Source organism: Tachypleus tridentatus, chromosome 10 (genome assembly GCF_004210375.1).
Source record: "Tachypleus tridentatus isolate NWPU-2018 chromosome 10, ASM421037v1, whole genome shotgun sequence".
In the NCBI taxonomy this organism is placed as follows: Eukaryota; Metazoa; Arthropoda; class Merostomata; order Xiphosura; family Limulidae; genus Tachypleus; species Tachypleus tridentatus.
In genome coordinates, this window is record NC_134834.1 from 76116254 (window position 1) to 76137361 (window position 21108).

Here is a 21108-nt window from a genome sequence, read left to right on the forward strand (position 1 = left end):
TACGCAGCATAATTTCTCTTTGTAAGAATACCTACGAACCGAATAGTGCATAAGCCTTTAATAAAGCTCCTTGATATTTTCTCCTTCATTCCCACTTGGAATGCTTAAAATGATGCAAGATTTAATCTCTGAAATCACCTCAACGTTCGTGTTGTAGTTTCTATGGTTCAGTTAGATCTTACATGGTTCTATTTTTTGTTTTGTTTGTTTGTTATCAAAGTTTGTTTTAATTTAAGCTACTGCCATCATTCGGTAGATGAGAATAACATCTCTGATGACGCTCGTTAAACAAATGCAAAGTTAATTTTATAAATGTCTGTAAATGTATAAAGACAGGTTTGACTTGAAACATATTCCCAAACAATTTAGGTAACCCTTCTAACAATATAACCCAGTTCATAGCATCATACAAATATATAAATTGTATTTTAGACCATGGAAGTAATGAATATTTCTTCATCCGAGCTTCTAAAGGAAGAAGACATCACTGAACAGCACACGTGTCCTCGCATGTTCTTTATAAAATTATAACAAAGCACAACAAGGAACCATTAACCTTAACTGGAATAAGAAGGTTGGGTATCCATTGATCTCACTAGTGTTTAAACCTTTGTTCGTTGTGAAATGATCACTTTGAGTAAATAAATATACAATTAGATAGACAATATGTAGTCAGAGCGCTGAATTAGAAGTTCTGAATGTCGCTTTAAAACAGAAAAAAAAAATGGATAATTTTCTTTAATAGCAGAAGCCTTTGTTTTTAACGCTGCTCAGCAACGGCATGAAATTATCTCTTTGAAAAATAAAACTACACATGTCCGTCCATGAGCTAAATTTACACTTCAGTTTAGACGTATATTTTTAACTCATTCGTTTTGTGTGTTTGGAACTATCTGTGTTGAATCCAAAATGAAAACAAATAGTTACGTTTTAAAAAATTAATGTGGTTGGTTCTTATATTTTCTATTATATATATATATATATATGTATTGTATATATTAAGCTAATAAAGTATGTCAACTAAATTTTATCATTCTGACACTTTAATAATGTTAGTGTTGTTGTTTGGATGATGTTTTCAGAGTAAACCTTTAATACGGCAGTGTTTATTGTTGTATTGGAGACTGTTCTGTCACACTTTTCTGTTATTTTTGGACAGTTTATACTCTAAGGTTCCACTTTTATAGGGTTAATAATTGTATTCTTAAACGCTTTTCCGTTGTTAGTGGGTAATACTTCTGGTAAAATATTAGTTTTGTATATTTTCGATTCATCTAACGTTTTCAGTAAATACGATTTTGTGAAATAACTGAACAATTTAACGAGGCTGGTTTTGAATATGGGGATCACATCTAGGGTAATCATCTATTAATTTTATTTCACATATCCAATAACTACTCGATTCAGGAGATTTTATTTGATCTAGCAACCTAGATGGCCGGCATGGCCAGGTGGGTTAAGGCTTTCGATTCGTAATCTGAGGGTCGCGGGTTCAAATCCCGGTTACACCAAACATGCTCGCCCTTTCAGCCGTGGGGGCGTTATAATGTAACGGTCAATCTCATTATTCGTTGGTAAAAGAGCAGCCCAAGAGTTGGCGGTGGGTGGTGATGACTAGCTGCCTTCCTTCTAGTCTTACACTGCTAAATTAGGGACGGCTAGCACAGATAGCCCTCGTGTAGCTTTGCGCGAAATTCAAAAACAAACAAACAAGCAACCTAGTCAGCAATTATGGTTTGGTGATTTTGTTCATGGCAGTCAGTCCTTCATTCTTACCTCATATCTGCCACTTATCTTAATCTGAAACAGGATTGTCTCTTTAGCAGTCTGGCAAGGAATAGAAGTACTAATGAGTTTCTCCATTGCACTACTCACTTCTTAGTCTGCTCTGAATGAAACAATATTTACTTATTGGTGGATTAAAACATGCCCCCCGCTAGTACAGCGGTAAGTCGACGGGTTTACAACGCTAAAATCAGGGGTTCAATTCCCCGCGGTAGGCTCAGCAGATAGCTCGATGTGGCTTTGCTAAAAAAGAAAACACAAAACACAAACGGAACGAAACATGCTTCATAAATAACAGTGACATATATTGGTAGGTGTGTTGGCTGGCTAATAATCCGGTGGCTACACATTACTATCCCAAACTGCCTCTTATAATTAATGTGACCTTCATTTGCTGCAACTGTACCAATATTATTTTTAGTCCAGAGATCCTTCCAGAATCAGATTCCAAAGGTTTACCTCAGTGTCGGTTGAAGGGCTGGTTATAGAGACACTGTGTCTAATATCAACCAATATGTAGGTCAACAGGATATCGTGGTAGAGTAAACAAACGTGTACACAGTGTTCGTTGTTTATGTGTAAAGTCTTAGTAACATTTATACGTATTGCACGTGCAAGAAACGTCAGTGAAGAGTGATGCACGTATGATATTTGTACGTAAGTTGTATAAATAAATACTATTTCACTAATGTTAGTTTAAATTTATAGCAATAAACTGTATTGTCTTTAATCAGGTTACAAATTCGAAAAGTTAAGTTAAATTATTTTACAAAAAGTACCAATGAAATTACGTACATCTTTAAATACATACACAAAGTAGGATATATGGAAGTTGTACATGTATTATATGTATTGTAATACAAATGTGATGTTCATTAGATATGACGTTTCGAACTAATTGTAAAATAATTTGGCCATATGTTTGATAAACAAAATTAATACTGAGGAAGGCTTATGAGCCCGTCCATCGATGGATTCGGCGAGACTCTGTGATTTTTATTCATCACTCAACAGCTCAACTTTATCCAAGGCTTCCGTAAATCCTAGTTTTAGGCTGTCTTCGGGTGTCCTTGTAGAGCCTGTTGTATCCCTTTCTTTCCATTTGACTGTTATACGAACAATGGCTCCTCTTGAGAAAGAAATGGGGGGCCGTGACTACGTAAACTGGTTTTTATAAAGATAAGCTGACCCAAGTTAATAGATATTAACCCTTAACGTCTGATCCATGAGAAATAGCTAACAGATCTTTTCCTTAGGGCTTTTCCATATACAAATTTAGTACTATTTAGGTGAAATTATAAGTTTCATTGGGCAGATTGTTTTTTTCTGATAGTCTGCATTTTCATATATCTTTGAATTAGCCTTGTATCGTATTAATAATGAAATATTCATTAAAATTGTGTGCTTACATTTCAATCTGTACAACTGAAAGTATTCTATATTAACATTCTGTCGTTGGCATTAAATGAAAATAACTGTATCTTCCAATACTTTTCAAGACAGATTCACAGTGACCTTTATACCACGAAGTTTTAACATTCAGATCGTTTTAGTAACATTCTAATTCTTTATATATAAACGTATATTGCTGTGTACACATTGTTACATATATCAGTAACTTGAATGACTATCTCTGGTACCTGTCCTGAGTTACGTGCAGCAAAGAAAGTTATAATAACTCTGGTCGGTAAAATGCTGCCGTCTACGAGCCATCGAATTCATGGTTTTTTCCTTTCAGTCTTGATGAAAATGAATAATAATTGGCCCAATTCATATAAAGTGAAATTTTTCACTTGAAAAATTGAAAATGGTACAATTAACAATTAAGTTTTAAAATACACATCGTATAACGAGGGTGAAAAACAAAATTAGATACTCCACAGTACGTTTTTTATTTGTTTTCAGGAGAAAAAGGTTTGGCAGTTAATTAGTCTTACAAAATAAATTAGCAATGTAATTAAATGAAGAAATGTGTGAATTTCTAAATCAAATCTCAGAAGATAAACGTTTGCTCCAAAATTCTGTTTGACAAGAATTTCTTGATTTGGTTGATATGAATCATTTGTTGGTTGATTAGTTGTTGTTTTTTCATTTCATACGTATAAAGCATTAAGGTTTGATACCGAAATAATCGTAAATAATATTTTAAAAAAAGTTTGTTCTGGCTTATTTCTTATAAAAATTTAAAAACGTTTGTAACTAACATTACAAGTTCTAAACAGATAACGAAAAAAAACAACCCATATTTTGAGTTTGAGAGTCTGATTTGTGTAAGCAACTGGAAGGTCGAGAGGAACCTCTGGGCAACGTGATAAAGGTCAGTACAGCAAATTTATTTGCTAAGATGCTAGACGAGTTTACTTAGGGCTAAAACGAGCGGGAGGTACAGCTTTTAACAACTCAGTTGTTCCTGTTAACAAACTACCGATCTTTAGACACCATGCGTTTTCCATACTGGAATAGTCAGGACAATGACATGACCAGAGAATAACCATTGGTCAACCGCGCGTGTGTTTTTCTATATTATATAGAAACTTTCTAGTAACAAAAGGGAAATGGTTTGTACAGAAGTAAAACATATAATAATAAACATGGCGGAAAATATACTAGATTTGATATCGTACTTTTTTTTATAATGTTGCGTTTCCTCACTTGTGTTTTGTTCTCGAAGCCATGCTCAACTTTTAAATAAATGATATTTTTGTTCGAGATACAGCACTATATTTGTTTAATCTTTTTGTTTGAAACTCAAGTAGATTGACAAAATTAATTAAAGGTTTAATTATTGGGGACCTGCTGTACGAATATTTTATATTTGTTTGTTACAGTTCGTGTGACAACTTCTGGTCACGTCAATAGAGCTGGTAATATTGTTGAGAGAGTAGTACTATCCTGTACACACTCGTGCACAATTTCGAGTTTATAAATCACCATATTAATATGTTTTATAAATCTGATACAACAGTTCTGTCACAATAGAATATAAATTTTAAAAAGTTTTCCATAAATTAAAGTTCCAAACTTCATGTCTTAGCACTCATTTTATTCACGTCTCCTTACTGAGTCAGTAGCGATTCCAAAACCTTACAACACAAAAAAACAGGTTTTAGTACTCGCTGTGGGCGCAGCACAAATAGTCCGCTGTGTAGCTTTATGTTTAACTACAAACATTATTACTCGTCAATGATTTATTTACTGTAATATAAATTAGTATAGTTCAAATAAACTATAAAACATAAGAAACACTGAATATTTAAATTAACCCAACGAGATCGCATAGCATAACTCACTCAAATACATTTTGATTCCATATACTTCACGCCAATACTCCTGATGTAAAGCCTTTACAAACATATATACCGTATTCCCTCGCTATGATTCTTGGAACGGTAACATCTGAAGTAACTTCCTGTTTCACTTGACTATCTTGAAAGCCCTACAAGAACTTTTTTTAAGAAGTAATTTACCCTTCGAATTTCCAGAATCACAAATAGTTTGAACTAAATTAAGAACAAAATTTCAGGACAGAGCAAACATTTGAACTGTGGCAGATACTCAAGAGCTTCCTTCGTTAATCTTCTTTAACTTTGAACAGATAAATTAGGTCGCTAGTCAACAGTATCCACTGCCAACTCGTTTCTGACCGAACAATGGAATTGGACCGTCAACGTTGGCCCTAAAATATAGAACCGATTTTTATTTGTGTATTATTAAGATATAAGTGGGCGCAAACAGTAGATCAGGAAATTCGTTATCCACTATCAGCCCATTATTCATAACTGAAAACCATGGAGATAACATTTTCTCTAGCCACTTCAAATCCACCTCTGTCAACATAACTTCCCAGTAGTTTTTCAAACAGGTTGATATCAGTATGTTTTTCTTCTTGTTGTTTTCAATCAATAATGTGCTAATTGTTCTGATATTTAAGTTTTCTTTGTTTCGAAAACTGGAGTAATTTTAAAACAAAAAAGATAAATACAGAATAGAGTAGCCAAATTACAGTCTTGGAGTTATTTTACAAATAAAAAAACTGAAATCTGAGCCTTTTTATAACATGTACTAGGTAGTTACACCCCTCTTTATATCATGGTCTAAGTAGTTACACCCCTCCTTATATCATGGTCTAGGTAGTTACACCCCTCTTTATATCATGGACTAGGTAGTTACACTCCTCTTTATAACATGGACTATGTAATTATACCCCTCTTTATAACATGTACTAGGTAGTTACACCCCTCTTTATATCATGGACTATGTAATTATACCCCTCTTTATAACATGTACTAGGTAGTTACACCCCTCTTTATAACATGGACTAGGTAGTTACACCCCTCTTTATAACATGTACTAGGTAGTTATACCCCTCTTTATAACATGTACTAGGTAGTTACACCCCTCTTCATAACATGGACAAGGTAGTTACACCCCTCTTTATAACATGTACTAGGTAGTTACACCCCTCTTTATAACATGGACTAGGTAGTTACACCCCTCTTTATATCATGGACTAGGTAGTTACACTCCTCTTTATAACATGGACTATGTAATTATACCCCTCTTTATAACATGTACTAGGTAGTTACACCCCTCTTTATATCATGGACTATGTAATTATACCCCTCTTTATAACATGTACTAGGTAGTTACACCCCTCTTTATAACATGGACTAGGTAGTTACACCCCTCTTTATATCATGGACTAGGTAGTTACACCCCTCTTTATATCATGGACTAGGTAGTTACACCTTCTGTAACGTATCTCATGAAATTAAGTAATATTTATTTTCTTTCTTAGCTGCCACGGAAATAATACAAGATACCCTTACGTGCGGTGTTTGCCATAAAGAATTCGCCTTATCCGATATCTTGGAGTTTATCCAACACAAAGTACGAACTTGTAATAAAGAAAACTGCTTGCTGTACGAAGAAGAAAACTATAGCAGTGGGGATGAAAACGAAGACAGGAAACAACCTAATACAAATGATGAAAACAAAAGTGGTCGACCAAAAAGCGTGTCACCGTGTGGAATGAAGGCATTGCGAAGAAAACGAAGACACTCTATGGATGATTTCTGTCCTCAAAGCTCCTTCAAAAATACACGAGAAAACGAAAATGTTAAAGGTTAGCTAGTTTAATGCTTTACAAGTTTCAGATGCAAACAAGGTTTAGAAAAGCTCTTGAACAAAAGTGGCATTGATTTCATGTGAATTTTTCTTCCATTTCTTTGCATAAAACTTGTTATTTCATTTCGTATTGTAGCGAGCCAAGCAATGTGAGAAAACGTACAGAAGAAGGGTATTGTAAATCCCATGTTTTAGGCATATTTAGTAGATGTATTAATTGAAGTAAAATGTGAAATTTTAGGTAATTTCATTAGTTGTCGTAATTAATAAATATCAGTATTTCCATAGCTAGTTAATTCAAACTGTAAGAAACAGAGACTAAAATCACAAATGAGAAAAAAAGAAGTTTTAGTATGAAAGGAACGGGATTCGAACCTGTTTAATAGAGAATTACTTATATCATTGAAGAAAGAACTTATTAATATTTGATTTGCACACTACAGGGTTAAATTTGAGATCGTCTCAGACTCACTTACTCCCTTATTATGAGTAATGACGAAGCATCCACAAGATAGCAGAAGGTTCAACAGGATATATTTTACAGAGATTAGCTGAATTCTCTTGATTTTGAGTGCGTTTAGAGTACACAGTGAGATTTTTACCACTAATCATTCCTTCATTGAATACACTACAAACCCATATCATGAATGATTTTAACTTTGGTTGGCTCACAAGGGAACTTATCGACGTTTAATTGGCTCGACTACACTTTTCTTCCTTTTTTTTTTTTTTTTTTTGGTCAAGCTTAATTTCGTAAAATTTATTCAAGTTAGTTCTGTAATGTGTGGTTAGGATATACTATGTGGTGGGTGGGGGTGGTAGTACTTACTCCGCTATGTTTGACAGGCTGTATGCTAGTTTAATATATAAATCTGCGTTTATGTCTGTTTGTTCACACCTTTTAACCCCTTTTATAGTAGGCCTACAAAGATATGGAATCGGCGAACTCAGTTTAATGGCTGTGACGTCACATTCTTTGTATCAATGAAAACTTTGTAATCTAATTTTTTTTCTACAGAATATGGGGGTTTCGACCCCCTGGGTGTGTGATCCCATCTAATATTGGAAACTACCAAATCAGCAAAACTTGAAACTGATACAGGATGACATGAGGAAGGTCAGGAGAGGAGTTGGACCCCTATCTAATCTATATAAATAAACGTTAATAAATTAACAGTATATCTGTTCTACTGTGTTTCCACATTTCATGATGAATTAGCGCCAAACTTGACACAGTGATACAGGATGACATGAGGAAGGTCATAAGAGGGAGGGGGAAAAAATCATAGGTTAATTTACTCTAATTCTGATTTGAAGAATTTCAAGTGCCGTGGCTATTGAGAATTCTCTCTTGTTTACCACTAGAAAACGTTTTTCACTTTGGCACTTTTCTCAAATTCTAATGGTTTGTTTGTTTTTTGAAATTCGCGCAAAACTACACGAGGGCTATCTGCGCTAGCCGTCCCTAATTTAGCAGTGTAAGACTAGAGGGAAGACAGCTAGTCATCACGACCCACCGCCAACTCTTGGGCTACTTTTTTACCAACGAATAGTGGGATTGACTGTCACATTATAACGCCCCCACGGCTGAAAGGGCGAGCATGTTTGGTGGAACGTGGATTCGAATCCGTGACCCTCGGATTACGAGTCAAGTGCCTTAACCACCTGACCATGCTGGGCCAATTCTGATGGTAAATTAAAGCTATCATTCTGAATAACGACACTTTTACTAAACGAACATCAAATATCATAATATACTTCAAGTCTTGTAGGGTGGCGTTCTTGTCATTTATTTTACAGTTGACTGTAATATACCTTTACTTATAAGACTCATTTATACCTGCATTTATAAGAATCGGATGTTTGCAATACACCGATTGCAAACCGTATAGACTTCTTAACCGTGTTCATGCTGAAATGACTGTGTATGTGTTGTTTTAACATATTTTTTAATGTAAAACCTCAAGAAGTATGGCAACTAAGATTTCTGCGAGTAGTGCTATTGGTTGTTAGGATTGATTGACGAAAAATGTTTCCACCAATTATTTTCTTGCTTGTTGGTAGTGAGAATTTGAATAAAGCTTTCACTAATTTTGAAATTTTAAGAAAGACTAAAGGGAAAACAACTAGTTAGTTAACAGCATACGCCGTCAACTCTTGTTTGACCGAATAGTTGGACTTAAAAGTCACTTTTATTGTTTACTCACAAAGTACTCCAAAGTACAGGGCAGATTTTAGCAGCAACAGAACATGAACCTAAAATCATCCGTGTTCGCTAGCTGCTAGACCATGTCTGGCTCTCTACTAAAGAAAAATAACATATGTATATCAACAGACTATTTTCGTTGCCACATGATTTATTAATTATTAGTATTTTTTTATTATTTTAAAGACACACAGAACCATGGATTAAGGCATGGGCCGCACATTAATTAGGGGGCCTCAAGCTATGACTATAAATGTATTGCACGTAGGGGTTCTGTCTCGAGAGGGCCTTTACACATTGAAAAGCCAAGAGACAATAAAACCGTTAATCCTGCCTTGGACGCACATCAGACGCAAACTTGGCATGGCATAATGATTAGGGGCGCTTGACTTGCAATCTGTAGGTTGCAGGATCGTGACATAAAGACAAATATATTAGCACTTTCAGCTATGGAGGTGTTATAGCTTAACAGTAAGTCTTGCTATTTGTTGGTAAAGTGTAGCCAAAGAGTTGACAATGGGTAAGCTGACTAGTTGCCTTTCCTTTAATCTGCCACTTCCAAATTAGGGGCGGGTAACACAAAACTCAAATAGCTTTACGTGAAATTGAGTAGAGAAACATATTACAGACGTATATAAACATAGGGCTGTCAAAACGCTCTCTTACCCAGAAATACGTACTAAATACTAATAAAAGTAACTGTAAGAATGAAATCTATAACTCTAATGAAAGAATTATTATAACATATTACTTTAATATTGTACCTTCTAAGTTTAAACGATGAAATATATTTTTGTTGGAAACGTTTTGTATTCATCTAAAACGCAATACCGTCCAAGAGGAACTTTTCTTTATTTGTTAAACTTCCTGCATTACAGTATGGATAAACGAAAAGTTGTTTTAATTTGTTCTTAACCGGCTTAAAATTTGGTCAGTCGATCTTGAACAATATGATCAACAGAAAGGATTTTATTTCTTCTACAATATTAAACTGGACAAAACTATATTTCATTTGTTGTTGTAAAGTGTAGAAGTGATCAAAAGAAGGTTTTTTTATTACTTGTCCTTAGACTTTATATAATGTAACAGTGAAAAACTATTTTCGTATATGCACTTCGATACAATGATAATATCCTTTTCTACAAAGAAATAATATTTTTATTTGTTTTATAATATAACGAATATCAAGAAAAATGTTTTTTCGCTTGTTTCTTTTCGCAAAACATTAGTGATTAAGACAAACTGTATTACCATTTTGTTCTACAGTACAACAGTGGTCAAGACTTGTTGTGTGTACTTTTTTTAGCATAAGAGTGATCAGGAGGAATATGTAATTTCTTCTTGTACGATCTAAATCGTCTAGAGGCCGTAGTTTTACGATATAACAGTGATCAAAATAAAGCTATTTTCATCATTCTTCAACAGTATGGAAGTTATCGAGAAAAAGATGTCTGCCTGTGTGTGTGTGTCATGTCCTTTTCCAATACGTATGACTGCAGAATAGTTAAAAGTTAATTACATGTAATAACATTTTATTAACACAGTTTTTAATAACACAGGTGAATTATGTTTCTATTATAATATGAGAGACTGGAAGAACGTGACCTTTCTGTTGTTGTATTTTTCAGAACCAAGCGTCTATGTGTGTTCCACGTGTAAGCAGCCATTTGCCACAGCTTGGTTTCTGTTGCAACACGTGCAACATATGCATGGCATAAAGATCTACTTGGAAACAAACAACATCAAAGAGGAGAATCTGGATTGTGACAAATCAACAGTTTTCTCTTTAAAACAAGTTGCTGCTTCTACTATGTCCAATAGCTTGTCTGGACAAAGTCTGATATCTGGAGGACACAAGTCATCCAACCATCCTTCTTTGGAACTTCTTCGGATGCCTCTTGGTGAACGACAGTCCAACGCATCGTTGAACAACAAATATTTACCATGTCAAACTAGTCAAGGATCCAAGGTTGGTATCCTGGGTAATACGTATCAACGCTTACACTCTAATACTACTTTAAGTCTTATTTCGTTAGACTCCCATAATTCCCTGGATAAAGCACTCTTTGATCGTTCTCGAAGATCTTCTGTCGGACGTGGTTTTGACCGCCAAAATGATTTCTATTCAAACAGACTACGTCAATTAGCAGGGGCTACGAGTCCTACCAGTATACGCCAAAGCAAACTGGCTAGCATATTTTCACAAACATTGGCATCCAATCAGTCAGTAACGTTATGTCCAAAACAGGCCGTATCTCCGACACTCAGGCAGAAAGAAAGTGAACAGTCAGAATCAACTAAATTAAAATCATGTGAATTTTGTGGCAAATCTTTTCGATTTCAGAGCAATCTTATAGTTCATCGTAGATCACACACTGGTGAAAAACCCTATAAGTGTCACATCTGTGATCATGCCTGCTCACAAGCCAGCAAACTGAAACGACATATGAAAACGCATCGAAATAGTGGAACAGGATCAACAGAAAATGCAAGTTTTGGTTCAGGAAGATCAACTCCTGATGAAAAAGAAGAAGGCAGTCAGAATAATCACGAGTCGATCAAAGTAGATAACAATGAAGAGGAAGACGAAGAAGAGGACCTGGAAGAAGACGACGAAGAACTTGAAGAAGAAGAGTTTGAAGAAACTGGAGTTGAAAATATTTCAACAGAAACTCCTAAAAATGTGTTAGAAACCTTTACTCAGATGGAAACGACTGATAAAAGAGAACAATCCAATCCATCAAGAAAAAGGCAGTCACTTCTGGGCGAAGTATTAGAAAAAATTGGATTAGGTCATATTCAGCAATACAATGAGGCCTACAAGCAAGCCTTAGAAGAAAGCAGCGCTCAAAAGTCTGTACTTACGAGCGATACAACGTCTCAAGATGACTCAACCAGCCTGTCTTATTCGAAAAATAATAAATACATTAATCAGACACCGTTAGACTTTGGCGATAGTCTTTTCAGTGCCTTGGAAATTTCAGTAGATCCTAACAAAAATAATAAACTTGGTATTGATGATAGTCAAGACGAAAAGAATAGTCTCTATGCAGGCTTGTGGCTACCTTCTCCCCGGACTTATACCAGTCAAGGAGTAGCGTCCACCAAAGACCAAATGTCAGCCAGTAAAAGTGCCTTGATGGTGACCACCTCTAGTAGATTAGGTAATTCGCCAACTTCCTTGCCCAGGACCAGTACACCCTCAACAACAGCCAATCCGAAAACAAAAGAACAGCGGCGGAATGACACGTGTGAGTTCTGTGGTAAAATTTTCAAGAACTGCAGCAACTTAACGGTGCACCGACGTTCCCACACCGGTGAAAAGCCTTACAAATGTGAATTGTGTAGTTATGCGTGTGCCCAGAGCTCTAAATTAACACGTCATATGAAGACCCACGGGCGGTTTGGAAAGGATGTATATCGTTGTCGCTTGTGTAATATGCCTTTTTCGGTGGTAAGTACATTGGAAAAACACATGAGGAAGTGTGTGTTGAATCAGAACTCTTTGTCAATGGACAAAGACGGAGATTCTGTAGAAAGTAACGAAGACAAGCAGTTAAGTGAAGCCACTGTATTATCTACTAGAGATTCAGATTCTAGGGAAACATGCTAAAGTTTCCTTAAATCTTTAACCCGGGTAATAAAAGTATCGGTGTTCGTGCATTCTTAATATAGCGGAAATTGTTATTTTTAAGCAACTACATACGTGTATCTATAGCGTCAAAATTATCCTTTTATTAACTGAAATATGCACTTAGTAGCAACATTTTTACCGAATTTACATTATTGATCGTGACTACACGATGTAAAAGCTTATATGTGGTAAAACCAAAATAGAGGAAACTTGTTGAAATATTTTATTATCTATTTGGTCCTTTAGCAAGACTTTAATTCCTAAAAGCAATTTTAATATGTAATATGTCGTTAATCAAAAAAAATGCAAGATTTCGTTTCAGAGTAGCCTTTTTATATTCGACATAAAATTTTACTGATATTAGCCAACTGAGTCCTTTGGGTAGAAAGTAAATGGTTGTACAGTCGTATTTACATTTAGAGAAAAAATAATAATAATAATATAATATAATAGTAATTATAAGATAGGATTTAGTGTTTCTGATAACGCCAACATTGAGGACATCTTTTTAGTCTCATTTTATTTTCGGATATTAATGTTTTATAGAAAAGTAACTTTTTCTTGCAAAGTAATTTCCTGCTTAGTCTTGTTTTTACAAAGTTTTCAGAAAAATGTAATGCTTTGCTTCTGAAGTGAAGTGAAAACACCCATAATCAACTTTATTTAAAATTTACGCTGGTATTGCGTTTCATATTCGCGTTTATGCTTAAAATTACTGGTTGGAAAATCCAACAAAAAAGCTAGTTTAATTTTTTATTTCTTTCCCACTTTTAGAAATACATACCTAGAGATTAAAATTGATTACGAAACTATGTCGAAACATGTTAGTAAGAGATATCTCACACAGAATACAGTGAGAAACGTTTCGTTAGAATGATTCCAAACTTTAAACTATTTAGAAATACCATCAGGTTAACTTTAACAACTGTAGCTGAATAAAAGTTTTAGTATTTCACAAATGAAGGTTTTCAAGTACAATCCACAGTACATTAAGTGACAACATTAACAGTGACTAATATATGTAAAGCTGCATACCGAAAGCCTTTGACATGTTTAAAATTAAAACATGCAAAATGCTATTAAGTTTTTAAACTTTTAAGCGTGTTAATAGACTAGTTAGTTTGCACTCAAGTTTACGTCTAAAAGTGAAAGTTATTTTACAAAAAGACGTAAATTACGAGTATCTATATCCTTTAGTGGATATAATTCTATTTGAGACTGAAATGATTTCAATAATTCAGATTCTTTTTGTGAACGAATGTTTCGTAGTGTCAAAGATGTTGGCACTTTGAGATTTATTCTCTTTTCCGTATCATATGATCGTAAAATCTAAAAAAATAACAAGTATTGTAATGAAATAGTCTTCATGGGCATTGAACAAGCATGTTAATTAGCCATTATCATCATCAGTAACACTTTTTATATTTGTAAAGCAATCTCTAACTCAACGCCAGAAAGAACGACTATTTTCATAGGTGGTTAGGTGTCTCATCAGATCCGGAAAGCCTAAGAGTGAGATACGTAGCTGTGTAGAGCATGTTTCAGAATTTCTCACTAGGCTATTCGAGGACTATCTGTCCTAGTTGTCGCTAATTTAGAAGTGATAGGCTAGAGTGAAAGCAGGTATTCAACACTACTTATTGTTAAATGTTTGGGTACTATTTTCTAACGAGAAATGGAATTGGTCGTTAACATATGAGGCCCTCATGGTTGAAAGGACGTGCACGTTTAGTGTGACGGGAATTCGAACCTACGATTCTTGTCTTACGAGTCGAGCACCCTAACTTCCTGGCATACAAATTAGGTTCAAAACAGCCCAGTTCTACTTACAAGGCCAATCATTTTTTTTTTTTCAGTTATATATTGGATTACATTCGTGGAATCTTCAGAAGTATCCTAACACTTATTCCTATGTACATTCATAAAACAGGAAAAAAACAGAACAAAATGAGGTTTGTACAATTTCTGTTGCCGTTAAGTTAGAGATTTCTTGTTAAAAGGTATTAAATATTGAAATATTTTAGTTAGCATTTATAGATATACAGTGCTCAACGTATTTTTCTCGTTTATTTTACTGAGAATGGTTAGTGTCATAGTTAAAAAAATGGCATAATTTGCTGTGTAAAAGTAATTGTTTTTACCTCAAAAAAATAGAACTAATATTGTCTCGAAAGGACCATATTGAGACTGATATTTTTATCTAAGTGCCTATTGTATCACAGGATGTTGAGGTTAAGAAAAAACTTTTCTTCACTTCACGTTTATTTTATCCTGAATTATACGGAGACTCTCCCCTTAATAAAGTTAAAGTGCTGTTAAGGCCTTTGTTTTTACATTATTTGGTTAAGAATGTGCGAGTAAAACTTTAATAGCCATAGCCTTAGGACTAACGATAAAAAATATGACTTCAACAGAAACATTAATTTAGCGAATCAGAACAGCTGTTTATGGCTGAAAATCTGCGACATATTACCATACATTTTGGTTTATTATTTATTTTAAATTCGGCGTTTCCTTATATTTTAATATACAATTATGTTTCTTTTCATAGTAAAATAAAACGCGCTGTATTACAAATTGGTTAATATTAGCTTAGATAGTTTTAAATAAAACCGGCTTCTAAGATTAGCCACTGTAAAATAAACGGAGCTCCATAAACTGTACGAACTTCTGTTAGTATCCATTTATAAAGCCAGTAAGAATGCAAATAACATGAAGGACGGAAAATGTGCGTAAGTAATTTATTTAAAAAGTGTCATAATCTTTTCCAAGAATTATATTGTACTTTCTCTCAATGCAAATTTAATGTATAGTAAAAATAAAAGTTGGGTACAAAATACACTCGTGTTAGGCACGTGTATTTAATACCTTGGTAACTGAGAAGATTAAACACAAGCATCTATAAGGTATTATAAACAGCCCAGAAGTTTGAGCGTTTTCATTAGCTTTAACGTTTTTTGGCTTTTCTAATTATGCTTGCTACTTTTTGTTTTTTCATTGTGATAATAGTATGGACAGGAGCAAAGTAAACCATCATTCCTGTGTAGCAATACATATGACTGAACCTAAATTAGTCGGTTAAGGTGCAAACATGAACGTGAACAGAAGGTTATCCAGTACAGTTTCTAGCAGTGAATGATCAAAACACAAACAAAGAAACGCGGAATGTGTTTGTGCAAAAAAACTTTTATTATAGTCTCAAAAGAAGCATTCACATTTATATTTAAATCTTATGGTCCATTATATGAATACATGAAGAGTGTATGAATCACATTTTACAGTTTTTGGTCATCAGCATGTAACACTGAGTACAGTAGGAATATTCGATGGTCGTAAGCGCTTTATTGTAGTGAGAATAGTCAGTGGTGTGATAACGTTAAGACAGTGGTGTGAAAACTGTCATTGCTGAAGGAATATTACATTTAAAGGAAGTGGGTGTAAAAGAATCTAGGTGTGTATATATTTGTCGATGACTGTTATAGCACGTTGTTAGCACAGTATTTAAAAAGCAGAGATACTCGGGTAGTTAATGATAAAAGGGTTCTAGAAATCAGTTTCACTTACTTCACGTGCTAAAAGGGAAAATAGTATAGATATTGGTTGACAAGTCAGAATTGAGCTCAAACCGGTGGCAATACTAAAATTAAGGCAAGGGTAAAAATTTGTTACACGCTTCAACTGTGGAAAGAAGCTGAGTTTGTCATTATCAGTGCTTTTAATTCACTGAACTAACTAATAGGAGTTAAGTTGAATAGTCAGAATATAAACTTTACACTACAGGTGCTTTGGAAACCAAAGGGTGAAACCTTCCAGCATCTTTTAGTTAGTACAATGGTTTAATTTGGTGATTGATGTAATATTTTATGTGTGTGATAAGATTTGTTCATTTAAAATAATCTATTTGTGTAAAAGCACGACATTAATAATAAAATTGTCAAATTGGGTTTAGGCTCTTTGGTCTGAGGAGCTCTTGATATGGAAAGACTATTTGAATTTGAAGTTCGACATTGACCATAAATTATGAATATTGCTCACGAATAATGATGATTTCAACGAAATGTCTAACCGCATCCCATTTTGCCGTCGAAATCATTTAGTCCAATTTAAAGTGAAAAGCAAAATGTACTTCGTCATCTATGCAAATATTCACAATCATTATTACGCAGGTCTCCGTGCTTTGCATCCCAAGTTTCTATCAGTGACGTCGACCGCAACAACTCTTCGTACAGCCATATATAGTTAATGTCACAATTAAATTCTATGTTGCTTCAACTTTAATAAAGCCTAGTACAAGACGACAATTGCGTCATAACTGTTGGCTTTGGAGTACATGCAATGCAAGAGCATCATTGTCTCAGCCCCCTCGTGGTAAAGAAAATAATAAATAAAAGACAAAGTTTTACTAAAAACACCTTTTTAGCGAATGAATATTTAAAACGACCTTGGACTGAGACAAGTTACAATTTGAGTCAGATATTCATACATTCACAGACAAAGCTTTAGTAAAAACACTTAATTAAAAATTTAAAAATATTATTTTAATGTGCAAAAACTTGTAATGTTCACTAAAAGGTTGCAAAATTTTGTGAAGATACATATAGAGCATTCACAGTTACAGTATTATAGTTTCATGGTTGCATTAAAGTTTACAACGTCGATCATTTTGACCGTTCTCTTTCAGCTTTTAAAGTAAATAAACGAAAACTGACTTTCACTGACGAAAGAGACAGTTCCAAACAAGCTTCATGTGTCAAAGAGGAGCTCAGGAAATAGTTTTATTTGTAAAATTTATAATCTAAGTTAAATATAGATATATCTTTGAATGAAAAAGGAAGAGGTGTAAAATTGTTTATTAGATTACCATTGGAAATTGTCTTTAAAATATTTAGGATTTATACTTTTGTGAAAAGCTTAAACATTTAGCACGTTTTGCTTCTATTCCGTAATGCCCATTAGTATGCCGTTCAATGTCTTGCATGGAATTTCTGAAGAAAGAAAATACTGTTAACAAAATGTTATTTGGTAAATACTAATGTGAACAGTACTTTGACTGACCTATTCAATAAAGGAGTAAGTATGAACTGTTAGGTGATTTGTTAAATGTCAGGCAGTAACTCAGTTCAGAATAAATATTAGTTTCTCTCTTAGCAAGTAGTTAGCTCTGATCAGAAGTTAATATTCGAGTTTTCTTACTGAATAAAATAACATGTCACTTCGAAGGTTATTTATTAAACGCTGTCTAGTAATCTAGTACAAGGAGTTTTTTTGCTATCCTGGTTAATATATTAACACCTTTGAGCTCCAAGGCTATTGATTAAACAAGAGGCAATTACCCGAATATTTTAATAGTATTTTAGAAATCTTGTTGAATAAAGCAACACGTGCTAGTTTTGATTAATTAGTTTAATGGAGTAGAATGTTTTTCAATTCTTAAGAGATTCCGTATTTTTCCATGAAAAAAATAAAACATACGTGTACACACCCGTGCTTCGTACTAGATTAAAAAAAGGCTGTATCTGATAGTGTATTGACGCCACAGTGCCTTTTGTGGTTTACCAAACACTTGTTTTTAGTTCTACCATAATTCACAATTATAATATGTCCTGATTTAACACCATTCTGTATGATGACTTATTTTCGTAGTTTGTCTTTAAAAAACACTCGTAACGGATATTAAAATAAAATGAACGCCAGTACTATAACATTGTAGAAGTATACATAAATAAAATTGTAGTTTAGTTTTTTCATACGTTTAGTAACGTGATATTTCATACGTATCTGACAATGGAAAAAAGGAAAAAAATGTGTGAAAAAATAAATGTACAATTAGAGATATCTTTCGTATACAATTTGTTATACCCTTTTCAAAAGTGTGTGAATCTTGTATATTAACACTACGTAAGTTTTGTACAAAGTATACGATGGTTTATATTTATAAAATTTCGAATGGTCAATTCGTCAAGCTTCAAACAAGTGCAAAATAAACTTTTTTCCACCTATATATGCTATAACCTTATGTTTTCTCCTGTAGTATTGCGTCTTCACCTATGCTGTAGTCTAGACTGTAGAAGGTCGCGCGGTACACTGTATTTTGATTAAGCTTTGGTGACAGGTTATTTTACTAAAACAACGAAACTGTACCAAAGCAAATTTCATAAGAAGAAAAATTGAAGTGAACATGCATATAACTTTGAAATATTTTTAGTATCAAATAAGTGATACATTTATATATTTATCATAGTATTTTGTTTTTTTTTAGAATTAAGCATAAAAATACACAATGGGATATCTGTGCTCTGCCTACCACGGGTATCAAAACCCGGTTTCTAGCACTGAGAGTACGCAGAGATACCGCTATGCCACTAGGGAAATTTTCACCACCTACGATAAATGTACACATTTATGAACATATCAACTTGTACTTTTCCAAGAGTGTTCCTTAGTTATCGGTTTGTTTTTAATATACAGACATACTTCCTAAAAATTTTCAAAAACTTTTAAGATTTATAGTTTTGTAAAAATAACCTCTAGTTCTTTTCTCTTATCGACAATTATTTTTGTACTTTTTACCCACGTAATTTTATCCATATTCATACTAGTTCTTCTTTTTTCTGTTTAATATAAATTTATTTCTCAAACCCTTAAATACTTTTGTCTGCCTTTCATTGTAAACAACAGTTATTTTTATAACGTAAAAACTGGATGTTATGTTCATTTCTCTGTGTGTGTGTGAAAAACGTGAATTTCAGTTATTTTTCTTGTAATGTTTATTTGTTTCCTATTGAAACAGGAATGAGTAAACAACTATATTGGTTGCACTTCGAATGTATCATGTACTATTAGGTACAGTAGGGCAAAATGTACGAAATTGAAGTGCATTATCTCTGTTTCTTTATGTGTGTTTTTTAAAGTATGATAATATATATGTATGTCATTATTTGTTTGGTACAAAGGAGGTAGAGATAAAAAAATATTTCTTCTACCAGAGTTATCTAGAATATATATTGTTTCCTTATGCAAAAAATAAAGGAAAGGTGGAGTGTTTATAGAAAGTATTGTGTCCTTCTCTTCTCAAATGGAACGTTTGGTCAAATTTGTCGCACATTTCAATGTTGGCTGTATTACGTGACAAAGATCTTAAAAATTTCTCTTCCTGGTTTGTTCTAACCTTGCAACGAATCATTTTGTAAACAATACTCCAAGTGTATTATTTTGTTTGAAGGAATGATATGTCAAATGTCAGAAGCATCCGGTGGGTGAAAAACTGTTCGTTCTGTGTAATTTATTAATTATCTGATAAATCATTTGAGTCGTATAAATGAAAGAGGTAAAATAACTAAAGTTGTTGTAATTTATTACCATTTAAGTCCTTAGCACAAACACAGAAATATTTTAGTTTATGACCGTTCACTGTTATTATTTTGTTTCTCATCTGACCGAGTTAATAGACTTTAGGTTTAACATTAGATTTTAGTTAAGAACTTTAAATCCCTTTTTATAGTTCTAATACTATTTACAAAACAGAGAAATATTGCTAAAATAAACAAATGACCGCCTTCAAAGATTTCTGTTTGGTTCCTAGATCTAGCCACACAATTCAAAATATAGTAATTCTTAGTTAAGAGGTTAATATTGAGGTTTTCGTGTATTCTAACCTCATGCTTCAAAACAGAGAATCATACAAAAGTAAAGGATGAACACATTTGGAGATTTCTGTTTTATTCATGGTTTGACAGATATGACATAATCAATTTGATTTCCTTTTATCTTAAAATGATAAATTATCTGTTAATTTACTTTATTAATGTATGTCTTGTACATTAATGTATTGTGAAAATAACAAAATAATTTTTGTTACAATTGGATGGATAAACTGAAACCTTACAGCATTTAATATTTTACCTGAACTCACAATAAGTGAAACATATTAGCACTATTTTGTACAATACTATTTCTGTGTGTGATACAAGTTTATGTAATATATTACAGAAAATGAAATTTCATTTTAAAATAAAAACAAAATTATTTCCATGATACAATATACGGTTTGGTTGTTTCAAATATATCGAAAAGAGTGCGTGTATTGTTAGAGGAATGCTTCACATATTATTCTAAATAAATACAATGTAAAATATTTTAATTTTTGAATAGTCGACAATCTTTGGTTCATGTTTAACGAACCTAGCAAACAATAAGCTATGAATAAACATCTACATGTAATGCTAGACTGTCATATAACTGAAACTGAGTGAAAACTGACGTGTCCAGAAGTGATCAGTATAAATAGTTTGGGTGTTATCAACTCTGATTGAACCTATATTCAAGTGTCTTTCTACTGCGCAACTCTTGCAACAGG

General features: G+C 33.5%; 1 protein-coding gene across 3 annotated transcripts in view; it reads left to right on the forward strand.

Moving 5' to 3' along the window:
- The window catches only part of LOC143229617 (BCL11 transcription factor A-like), an 83211-nt gene extending 62425 nt beyond the window's left edge, over positions 1-20786 (forward strand). For 2 of the 3 annotated variants that reach the window (XM_076462193.1, XM_076462195.1), the window contains exons 2-3: positions 6584-6910; positions 10747-20786. In XM_076462193.1, the coding sequence (XP_076318308.1) occupies positions 6584-6910; positions 10747-12731 (2312 nt within the window). In that variant the 3' untranslated portion in view covers positions 12732-20786. Of the gene's footprint in view, positions 1-2302; positions 2439-6583; positions 6911-10746 lie in introns of those variants that run through there. The other variant, XM_076462194.1, reaches the window with a different exon arrangement.
- Positions 20787-21108: the final 322 nt, after the last annotated feature.